This window comes from Vulpes vulpes, chromosome 13 (genome assembly GCF_048418805.1).
Source record: "Vulpes vulpes isolate BD-2025 chromosome 13, VulVul3, whole genome shotgun sequence".
Classification (NCBI taxonomy): Eukaryota; Metazoa; Chordata; class Mammalia; order Carnivora; family Canidae; genus Vulpes; species Vulpes vulpes.
The window spans coordinates 139,458,827-139,471,112 of NC_132792.1; the positions used below are offsets into that span (position 1 = coordinate 139,458,827).

The window sequence follows — 12,286 nt, forward strand, 5'->3', positions numbered from 1 at the left end:
GTTAGCATATTTATAGTATTTCAAGCCATGGGATTGGTTGAGGTCACCAAGGAAGAGAGTGTAAATAAATAAGAGAAGACATAGTAACATTTAGAGGTCTGATTAAATTATTTTTATTTTTATTTTTTTAAGATTTATTTATTTTAGAGAGAGCACAAGTAGGAGAGACAGAGGGAGAAGGAGAGAGAATCTCAAGCACTCTGCACTGAGCCCAGGTGTCTCTAGTATTCTTTTTTTTTTTTTTTTTAAGATGAGCCATCGAAGGAAATATGAAGGAGTGATCAGTGAAATAGGAATAAGAATCAGGATGTGGTATCACTAAAGCCCAGGAGAGAAAGTATCTCTAGGAAGAGGGAAGTATATAGTGTATCACTGTCAAATGCAAGAAATAGAAAAGATGAGAATGGGAATTGATCAGTGCATTTGACAAGATAGCAGTCATTGGTGACCTTGGTAAGAGTTGCTTCATAGAATAGTGGAAGTGGAAGCCATTGGAGTAGATTGGAGAATGAGAGGCCAGGAAATAGAGATGAAGGGGACCAGAAAAAAACCATAGTGGAAAATGATGTGGGGATCCCTGGGTGACGCAGCGGTTTAGCGCCTGCCTTTGGCCCAGGGCGCGATCCTGGAGACCCGGGATCGAATCCCACGTCGGGCTCCCGGTGCATGGAGCCTGCTTCTCCCTCTGCCTGTGTCTCTGCCTCTCTCTCTCTCTCTGTGTGACGATCATAAATAAATAAAAATTAAAAAAAAATTTTTTAAAGAAAATGATGTGAAGTTGTTAAGAAAAATTTGTTTTTACTTCCTAAACTACTTTATTTTCTGAATCTTTTAGATAGCATTATTTCTCTTGATTGTTAGAAAAATCTTTCAATACTTTTTTTTATTTTTAAAAAGGAAAAAAGGAAGAAAATACCTTCCTCTCTGATTAAGTGCCCAGTTGCTCAAGGGCTAAGCCTATTTATTGTTAATAGGATCATCTCAATATTGATGAAGAGTCAATAGAAAGAAATCCGAGAAGGAGTTCATTTTCTTAAACATAATGACCTCCTTAACCCTTTAGAATTCCAAGCCCTCGAAACAAAACTGATTTAGAGTTTTCCAGCACCATTCAACAGTATTTTAATTCCAAAGTTCCCCTTTTGATAAATGCAAACAATTAAATGATGATAAAATTCACAAAATAGAAGACAAGTTGGGCACCTCAAATACCTCATTAATACTTCATTAATGCTATAAGCTATCTGTATACAAATATCAACCTCAACCTAAAAGATAATAGTAATTTTGCAAAAGAGAAAGAACTTTTTTCCCATTAAAAATTTGTCATACTATGGAATCTGGCTTGCAACTTAAACCAAAAAATAATAATTTTTAAAGTTACAGCTCTCAAGTAATATTTGACATTTCCCCATCATTTTATGGTGATAACTCTTTAGTTTTTCTGTGGCTTTAACTTTCCATTGATGTTTCTTTGATTTTCACAAGATAGTTACTTCATTCAGTTACAATTAGTGTCCTAGTTTGGAGGCCTTTATTTTAGAACAGGAAGAAACTATTTTAGGGATGCCTGGCTGACTCAGTTGGTAAAGTATGCAACTCTTGATCTGGGGGTTGTGAGTTTGAGCCCCATGTTGGATGTAGAATTTACTTAAAAAAAAAAAAAAAACTTTAAAAAGAGAAAAGGAAGAGACTATTTTAATCTTTGCCTTTGTATTTTTTTTTTATTCTAAGGCTGTTAAGTGGGTAAACAATATAGATTTTTACAATCTTGTTTTTAAATTAGAACATTAGCCGTAACTACTGCCTTGCACAGTTTTTGTTTTAAAGCTATATATTCTGGAAAGAAAGTAAATCTATAACCATAAATGATGTTTCACACATGCACACAGTTTTTAATCACAAAAGGGTTTTTTCCTTAGCTATAACTTTAACATACAATATTAATCTATACCATAGAGATTTTGAGAAGATAATCCAGAGAAATTAACCAGTGCTTGGGACAGTGGCCTCTAACATCTTCTAATGTGGTACAGACATCTTAGATAACCTAAGTGGTCTTAGCTAAGAGAAGTATATCCTCTCTTGAGTTTCATCCTTCTAGAAAAACTTATATTTTCTACAAGTAAGTCATACTAATTATTAAATTTTGTGTTTACCACATAATGCTACAAATCAAAAGATAGCAAGACCCTACCACCACTACCAGAATACTTCCAGTTTCTCATCTGAACCACAGAACCAGAAAATTTCTTCAGTTATTATTATTCAGTTCTTCCAAGGATAGTATATATAGCTAGTGCTGCCCTAAATATGTAGACAAGGTATTAATCCATCACATATAATGCATACTTTTTTTGGAATTGGAGTTTGTGTCTCATACGGATACTGGTATGAAAGTCTGATAGTTCAACTTGATACATAAGTGACATGTTAATTATCAGTTTTATTGAGAGCCAGAATTATCCTTAAAATAGGTTTTTTTCCAAAAAAAAAAAAAAAAGGTTTTTTTCCTAAAGATTTTATTTTTATTTATTCATGACAGACACAGAGAGAAAGAGGCAGAGACACAGGCAGAAGGAGAAGCAGGCTCCAGGCAGGGAGCCCGATGCAGGATCCCGGGACTCCAGGATCATGCCCTGGGCCAAAGGCAGGCGCTAAACCACTGAGCCACCCAGTGTCCCTAAAATAGCTTTTAAATCCCTGTAATCTCTTTTGGACTCTCGAAATTTATTCCCCTTGGTTTTTCTTTAGCTAACTTAAAATTTTATATTTTAACTTTGATTTTGGCCAAAGAGAAAGTTTTTAGATTGTTACGGCACGATTTTTTTTTTTAATGTAGAGATTCCATCCTCTTCTACCTTGCCTCTGAAGGCAAAAATTAAATTTCATTAAGCTTTTTATCCTTAGGGTAATAATGAGTTTTAAAAGGAATACAAAGGGAAAGAAGTATAGCACGAACCTCTAAGAATTTCACAATTATTTTGGTCTTAAATTTTGAGAAAATTTTGAAATTTTGAAAAATTTTGCAACTATGTACATTCTCTGATGGTAGAAAATAGTTTATTAACATAACGAATCTAAGCTATAAGTAGCCCTACAAAAATGTTTTATGCTATTTTGTTATTTTAAGTAGTCTTGTCAACCAGATTCCAACATATTGCAAAATGAGCCTAGCAGCATTAATACTAGAATGAAGAATTAATATGTGGATGCTCACCCACAAATAATATGACTGTCATTTTATAAGTACAATTAATTTATTTTTTAAATATGAAATTTAAACTGTAATTCTGATGTTTAAAAAATAGAATAACTTTTGATTTTAGGTAGCAGTGATGGTTCTGAACTAAGTGAAGAGACCTCATGGCCTGCTTTTGAAAGGTAAGAAGAATTGTCCATTTGAACTGCTTCAAGCTTAGTTTGTCTTTCTTAAAAGATATGATCATACACATTTTAACAGATATTATTTGTCACATATCTGTAAGGGACTATTTATAAGCTTCTAACTGGTGGCAGAAATTAGAAGTTAATATTTAAGTCTTAGCTAATAAACATGTTTATTTGGTGACTTGACACATGTATTTGAATTTTAGTACCTTTAAAATTATAATTTTAAAACAGTAATAACCAGTCATAGTCAATTTACCTACTTATGTGTTTAAAGTGAAATTATTTCCTTAAATTCTGATTCATTTAAGTAATTTTAAGGCATTTGGTAAAATGTTCTAATTTTCATTCTCTGCTATCTTGTCAAGGGCAAAATGACTTAGTAAATTTTAAATTATACTATAAGTAAAGCAGTTTGATGTTTGAATTTAAATTGTCACTAACAGAGCACACAGATTTTATAATGAAATACTGTAAATCATGCTCCCTTCTCCTTTCTTTATTACTGTAAGCTTTAAAAGTTGTCATGTGTCAACAGCAAATATCATGCTATCTTGATCTTCCAATGTAAGATCTCCTTAAAAATGTAGCCAAACAGTGAAAATAATTTATTTACTAAACATCCATTAGGACTTTTAATTTGTCTTTGACCATTTCAGTTCTTCCATTTTCATATTTACAGGATGCTTGACTCTTGAGAAAATAATTGCTATTTTTTGTATATAAACTGAGCAACCTAAATTTCTAAGCAGCAGAGTGTCATCTAGATTCAATTTTGAGTGCTATATTAAAATTGATAAAGTTGAAAATAATTAACCTAACTCTGTATAGTGACTTTTTAGTAGAAAACAATTTTATTAACTATATGTAAACTATATTGGAATTGGTTAATTTCATGCGGTTTAATTGGAAAGTTATATTCTTGTTCTTGATGAAACTTCATGAAGGTTTCTCTCCATTATGTGATTAAGATTTTATTTATAAACACAGCATTTCATATTAGTCTTGAGCTTTTCTACTCTAGTTGTCAGTGTTCCCAAGTCGTCTTTGTTTGGGGGGGCCCTTAACAACTTGTTTTTGCATATTATTTCTCTTCCAACCTTTACATTCAGTCTCTTTATTAGGGTTTGCCTAAAATGAGAAAAACACAAGAGTTGGCTCTGGTGCGCTGTCTGTACAAGTGATTTTAGTTCTTTCCCTTCAGGAAGAACATTATATGTTGATTATGGAGTGTATTGTAATCTTTAGATAAAAAAAAAATTGATGAAAAAAATTGTTTCTCAGTTTGCATGAGTTATAAGTGAGTAACCAGGATGGTATTGTGTTCAGTAATCTGTCCTCATCCCAGCAGGTTACTTGCGAAGACAGTATTTAACGGTGTTACCTTCACATCTCAAAACAATATATTTCTTTTACGACATATGTTTTGCTTTACAGACATTTGCAGCTAAAAAAAAATCTGTACTTGTGCCAAGTTTAAATCTGTGGGTCTTGGAACATTTTGAGAGCAAATTAATACTTCCCAGCAAGATTCAGACATGTAATAATAAAAAGTAAATAAAGAACTAGGATTTTTAAAATACTGCTTATAGAAAGTGAATTTGAAAATGGTTCTCTGAATGTTAAACATCACTCTCTGTCCTTATTTCCTACAGAGACATCAAATATGTTGCTGCTTAAGTTGCTAAAATAATGCTTTTTGCTTTAAATAACATTTATCAACAGTGCTGCTTTGGATTTTCCCAGACAAAGAAGTGTTGGTGTATCTTTGTGTGTGTTTATTTCCTTTGTTAAGTAATTACATGCCATTTTGGATAAATATTAACTCAAAGCATGTCTATCCTTTATTGGCTTTATCATTTATTTCATTTGATGTGGAAATAAAATAATACCTTTATTACTCAGCTTATCTCTTTTATTAATTTTCTTGGATTTAACATAAAGAATAGAGAGGAAGATACAGGTATTTAGGCCACATTAATTTTAAGTTTACAGCCCACATTGTTTTTAGGTGTCTTCATAGGGACATATAATAAAAATGAGTTATTTATATAAACCCAGATATCATTTTTAAACTGGAATCCAAGAACTGGAATAGAAACAAAAGGATTTTTGAAGTATTTTCCAGGTTTTGATAGTACTGGTTATAAATAACTCAAATTATTTTAGCAGATTTGTGAAAGCAAACATATATAAAATGTATAGTATATAGTAACACCTGTATAAAGTCAGTAGTCAAAGAAAACATCTTTTTTTAAATCTATACTGCATGCTTAAAAAAAAGAGGAGCAACCACAAACTATCCTTTTGTAGGATTTAAAAGTTATATTACAGGAAGAAATTATTATATTGTTCTAGGTATTGATGATTGTGTGAATAAAAGCATATGTAATATATACGATTTATAATGGAATCCAACAGGAACAGATTATACCATTCTCTCGGCCCGGTGACACGAGTGGCACGAAATGGCTATCGAAGCCACATGAAGGCCAGCAGGTACAATCCCCCTGCATTCAGGGGTCACAGAACTCCCCTCTGGTGTTGGTGATTGGCTAAATGGGTGTGATCTCACAGTATCTCTGTTCTTTCTCAACTAAATGGTTTAAAAACTAAAAAAAATACCTAGGAAAGTTTTCTTTCCAAGATTTAATCTGGAGATAAATTTGAACTTCTCTTTCTGATTCACTGAGCTGATTGCAAAACAATTCCAACTTGGTGGCCTTATAACTGCACGGATCTCTCTAATGCTGCTAGTTTTTGGATAAGCAGTACAAAATTCTACGTACTAGTCAAAGGCTACTGTCACAGTATTTACTTTGCTAGTAAGTCTCCATTCAGTTCATCTTTGTTAAGAATTTTTCAGGTAAACTGCAGGTCCTGAACTTAGACAAGTCTATTTTATAAATAATATTTGTACTTTTAAACTCATTTTTATTCAATGGTTTATGTAATTAAACCAGGTCTCTTTCTGTACCATATTAGCTGTGGAAGAAAATGAGGATGTTAGATTGACGTGGGGCTGGGGGCTACTTGGTAATGGGAATCAGCCACTTCGTAATACAACAAATACAATAGCCAACTTCAGAAGTAAACTTTTTATCAATTTGGTGTCTAATCTCTTTGTGTAAACCTTCCTGAGTATAAATAGAACTAGTATGAAATTTTTAGTGGTCTCTAGGTTTTTAAGTCACTTTGAAGACACCTAAATAATCATAAAGGGATAAACTAGCAAACTCCAGTTTTCTTCCCTGTTGTATTCTGCAGATCATGTCAGATCCCCAGAGAATGACAGATTTTTATTAGTGTTTATGTTTTAATTGACTCATGGAAGTTATTGTTGTTTTAAATATAGGACCTTAAGTCAGCTGGGGAAGATATTTAAATGTTTGGTTATTTTGTGGTGGTTTTCTTAAGGTATGTGAAAAAGAAATCGTTGAGTTTTAGAATTATTCCTTCCTTGGAGATCTGTTAGGCTATAATCAAATACTTACACACTGACAGCATTTAAATGTCATTAGAATTTATTGCAGTATGCTATTTTTTTTAATATGTTGTTATTGCCTATATTACTTCTCTTACCTATTTTAGAGTTAAATTAAGCATGGGTTTTCTTTTTCTTTTTTTGAGCATCTGCTCTTTCTGTTTTGAGTTTTATATGCTTAAATACTTTTAACAAGAAGAATCCTCATCCTTCTTGCCAGGACTTAAAGTTTCTAATGGGAAAAAATGTTTACAGCAGTAATGCAAATGTGGCACATTAAGAAGAAGAAAAAGTCTTAAATCCTTAATCTTCACTAAAGTGAATTACTCTATTCTTTCTAAATTATACATGTTCAGATATGTAATAAAGTGTGTGTTTTGTAAACATCTGCTGACTTTAATAATTTCCTGATTAAACTTTCGTGACAGCTTATAAATTTCAGATCAGTAAGCCTTTATAATTGTTAGGGTCATCTAATTCTGAATACAGTAACAAAGTTTTAAAATTAAGAGTAATTACATTTCATATAAGTACCTACTTTGTAACTACTATACACAAAAGGGTCTTACATGTTCTTTTCTTTATTCCATTACTCTAGTTCTGCAGAATCAGAAGATTTGGCAGTACATTTATATCCAGGAGCTGTTACTATTCAAGGTGTTCTCAGGAGAAAAACTTTGCTAAAAGAAGGCAAAAAGCCTACAGTAAGATCTTATTGTATTTTATTTTCACACAGTTCTAAAAAATATATGCAAACTTATAGGACCCTAAAATATGAAAACAATTGAAATAAAGCCAGATACGTAGTATACATGAAATAATTTAGAATACACATTTGCCTCACCATGTTTCTTAATTTAGACTTCAGTTAAATCAGACATTAGGGATTAGGGTGTGTATATCAGGGTGCTCCTGTACTTCTTTCTGTCCCTTAATGTAGTTCATACACAAAGGCATTTCTCAGAGAACCTTGAAAGTATATGCTGCTATGAAGTATTTGAGGAATAAATTTAGGAAAAATAGAAGAGAGTTACAACCCTAGAAAGTAGAATTCAGCCAATTTTGTTTTGTCAGTCCTAAGTTGTTTATTTGAATCTCTGTAATGCGCTTTTATTTCCATTCATGAAATAAAACCCAGATATTCAGTGTCCTCCAGACCATTGTTATATTTTTTAAAAATGATAAAAGTTAAGCAGCAGAAAGCCTTTTGTATGTAACATAGAAGTTTCTTCTTCCCCAGCAGCAGCGAGCAGTTTGCTAAAAAAAGAAGACGTTTTTCTTTTCTGAAATAATAGTATAATTTATCTAGTTTGGAATAAAAACTTCAACATGTATCCAAACAACAATTTTGAAGATATGAGGGCTTCTTAAAATGTAAAAATGGTCTACATGTAAGCATCCAGTTTTGCTGCTTACATTACAGTAAACCTCAAGCACATACAGCCAAAAAGCTACACTAGGCCAGCTAGTAAAAACTAGGAGTAGCATGTCAGTTGAGGCATTACCACACTTTGTGCACCAGATGCTGGAAATAGAGCAGCAAACAAGATGAGGCAAAGTGCCCGCCTTGTGCAGATGACATTCCAGCGAAACACATAGAAAGTAAGCCCTTGAAATAAGGAAATAAAATGGTGAGTGAGAAGGTGAGGAGAGGTGTTAGCACAGTGAGGCATCTGAGCTGCCATCAGAATGAAGCGGGTAAGCTAACCATGTGAGGCTTTCGAGTTCAGGAGGTTAGGAGGCCCGTGGAGCTGAGGCACAGAGGTGGAGGAGGCCAAGTCAGAGAGTACGGTTAGGGTTGCTTGATGATGTGTTAGATGCGATGTCTGACAGAGAGTGGAAGTGAAGGCGGTATCTGGGTTGGGGGCTAAGCTAGATGAATGTTGGGGACATTTACTGAAATAGGGAAAGTTTTTTTTAAGAGAGGCTGGTAAGTCTTGGCTAAGTTCACGTTAATGACCTTTTTAGGCATATAAGTGGAAATGTCGATTTAGCTCTAAAAAGTAGAGTTCACAAGTTCAGCAGAGAGGTGGTGGCCAGATGTAGAGATTTGGGTGTCGTTAGCATACAGATGGTATTTGAAGTATGGGAGCAGGTGAGACAGATTATCTGTGGAAGACAGTTTAGTGGGGAAGAAAAGAGGACCAGGAAGAGAACTCCGTGGCTTATAAAGGCCTGCAAGAAGAAGCCTAGAGGACAACAAAGGACGTATTAGCAGAGAAGTATACCAGTTAAAGTATTTCAGGGAGGAGATAGCAGCCAGCCATGTTGAATATTGCTAGGAGGTTGACCGAATATTGTTAGGAGGTTGACCAGGGTAACAGAGGCTTTGGTAAAAATGTCAGCAATTAGTGTGACCTTGACAGCAGCGGCCAAACTGAAAATAACCTGAGGAGAAAATGGGCAATACAGAAGTAGAGTCAGGAAGCAGAGACACCTCACAAGAGGTTATGCTGTAGACAGGAGCAGAGAAATCTGGTGCTATCTGATGGGGCAGGGGAAGGGGCAGTGGAGGGATTTTTCAAAGATGAGAGTGCTCTGAAGCCTCATTTGTGTGCTGACAGTAGAGGGAGAGAAATCAAGATGCAGTGGAGAGAGGTAAATTATTTCAAAAGCAGATTTCTTGAGGAAATGATAGTAGAAATCTAGGGCACGGAAGGAGAGTGGAGTTTCTCCTTTGGTAGAAGCAGCATTAACTCTTCTGTTGGAGCAGAAAGAAAGGCTAAGTATATATGGATCTATGATCGGGTAGTGAAATCGAATTGGTTTGGAAAGATGAGTTAGTCCTCGGCAGATTTCACCTGTTTTTATCTGGGCAACACTACTTTAAGGAGATGGAGTACTATGATTTGTAAGAGAAAGAATGAAGTGGTTATCTTCAGAGAGGAAGAGTGTAGTGACTTCATTTCATAAAAATGAAGTACTGTTGTTTTCTATTTGAGGTTGCCGGTTATAATTTTATCAGTTGGCATAATTGTGTGATATCTCCAGCCATGTTCAGCTGTTACAATGTGTCGAGTAATCAGATGGTTAGATTTAAATAGGGCTAGGTTTATATCAGGAGAGAGGGACAGTGAGATTCAAGTATTTGGAAGGAAATGGAGATATAGTGCTGGACCATGTGGTATTGGCTAAATATGAAGAAGGGAGAGGGAGGATACAGGATGGGGAGGCAATGGCAATGCTAGATGTTAAGAACTGGTAGGATTTTTTTGATGAAACCAATAGTTATCTGAATGAAAGTAGTAGTAGAATATAGTCAATGGAAGTGATAAGAATATGGGAGATAAAGATTTCAGAAGTGATTCAGCTCTAAGATCAGGCTAAGGTGGCTGTAATGGAGCTAAAGGTCATGGCACTAAGAAAGTAAAGGGACTGAGAAGCTGGTAGTGGTATATTCATGTGTGTGTCTTTTCAGGTAGCATCGTGGACAAAGTATTGGGCAGCTTTGTGTGGGACACAACTTTTTTACTATGCTGCCAAATCTCTAAAGGCTACAGAAAGAAAACATGTAAGTATTTGTCTAAATTGTTAGCCAGAGTTTCACTGCTTTTCCAGGGTTATAAAGAAAGTAGTCCTAATGGAATATAACACTTTGGATTTTTTCCATATTCTAATCCAGAAGTTCTTACATCTATTCCTTGGGTGAGTGTTGTGGTAGAATTAGTTTTATTTAGTAAGACCATTCCAGGGAAGGTTTTGGAATAACTTCCACATTCACCAAGTTTCTTTTTTTGAATGCTGTTTTTCCATCAAACAATCAATAGTGCACATTAACAATATCTATCTTGGCATCAAAACCTTCCCAAGCCTGAGTTCCTTGTTCAGAAAATAGTTGAAAATTATTGCTTTGGAGTCTCAGTTCATAATCTGTAAACTGTGAAAAATTGGGACCATCATCTAAAGTTCTTTCCACTTCAATCTCTGGTGAAGTGGTTTTTCTCAACAGTGAAGAGGAGTAATAGTTACTGTGCTAACTACAGTCCACTTTCTTGTGTACATATTACTTAGAAGAAGCTTCTCAATGCACTTTTCTCCAAATGTAGAGTCTTCCTATAAATCTTTTTTGCATGCTGTTTTGTTTTTATATGCTAGTAATACAGTGTTTGAAAGGAAGAAATTTTCCATGTTGCATTAATAAAATCCCCTTGAGAAGAATTTTATTTCTAAGTCATGTATTTTGCAGGGAAATTAAGTGGTTTACCATGCTGAGGAAAGGTAATCCACTAAAAAAAAAAAAAAAAAAAAAAAAAAAAAAAAAAAATCGAGCCTTTTACTATGTATAAATTACCCAATGACATTGCATAACTCAGAGAAGCTCTTCTTTATTCTTATAGTTTTGGTTCTTTATAGTGAAACCAGAGGTATAGAAGAGTACATTTTTTGGTTTAAATGAATGTTAGAAGTGCCGTTAAGATAGTATCACCTGCCTTCCTTCCTTACTCACCATACCCACACATGTCATTGTCCTGAATTCGACATTAATCATTGCCTTTCTTTTCTTTAGAGTTTACCATATATGTTTCCTTAACACATTGCTTCTTTTTTGAACGGTACCTGAATGGAATCATATAAATTCTGAAATTCTGGTGCTTTTTTTCCTTTTGGAAATGGAGAGGGTGGAGGAGGGGCAGAGGGAGAAAGAGAGACTCTTAAGCTTCATATGGAGCCCAATTTGGGGCTCGATCTCACAACCCTGAGATCATGATCTGAACTGAAATCAAGAGTCAGACACTTAACCAATTGAGCCACCCAGGCGCCTCTAAAGTTCTGGCTTTTTTGCCCACTATTGTTTTCCAATTATTTAGAGACCATCCTCTTGTGAAGTAAAGGACTGGGGCTTCTTTTTTGTATTCTGGTCAAAGTGACCAATGCTAGCACACCCAACAGAGTTATGCAGATCAGTTCCACCCAAACATTTGGCAGAGTAATTACCTCTGATTAACACTGCTGTCCTCAAGAGGAAGAAAAGGGGTTGCTATAGCTAAATTAAATCCTTTGTGTTCAGATACGGTTAACTCTTCACATAGCCACTTTGAGATGCCTGGCTCGATTTCAGTTAGTTGACAATTATAAAGAAGCAGCTATTCAAAATTAAATGTTTTTTGTTTTGTGCTTGCTTCAGCAGCACATATACTAAATGGTTTTTGTTTTTCCCAAACTCTAATTAGAAAGAAGCCAAGTGGGGCAGACCCGGTGGCCCAGCGGTTTAGTGCCGCCTTCAGCCCAGGGCGTGATCCTGGAGCCCCGGGATCGAGTCCCACATCGGGCTCCCTGCATGGAGCCTGCTTCTCCCTCTGCCTGTGTCTCTGCCCCTCTCTCTCTCTCTCTCTGTCATGAATAAATAAATAAAATCTTTAAAAAAAAAAAAAAAGAAAGAAAAGAAAAGAAAAGAAGCCAAATGAAATGAGA

The 12,286-nt window shown here is 34.8% G+C and overlaps 1 protein-coding gene across 4 annotated transcripts in view; it reads left to right on the forward strand.

Moving 5' to 3' along the window:
* Positions 1–12,286, forward strand: part of RALGPS2 (Ral GEF with PH domain and SH3 binding motif 2) — a 161,201-nt gene that overhangs the window by 133,038 nt on the left and 15,877 nt on the right. For 2 of the 4 annotated variants that reach the window (XM_072733112.1, XM_072733111.1), the window contains 4 exons: positions 3,330–3,384; positions 5,812–5,889; positions 7,473–7,578; positions 10,293–10,385. In XM_072733112.1, coding sequence (XP_072589213.1) covers positions 3,330–3,384; positions 5,812–5,889; positions 7,473–7,578; positions 10,293–10,385 — 332 coding nt within the window. The remainder of the gene's footprint in view (positions 1–3,329; positions 3,385–5,811; positions 5,890–7,472; positions 7,579–10,292; positions 10,386–12,286) is intronic. The other 2 variants (XM_072733115.1, XM_072733113.1) reach the window with 1 other exon arrangement.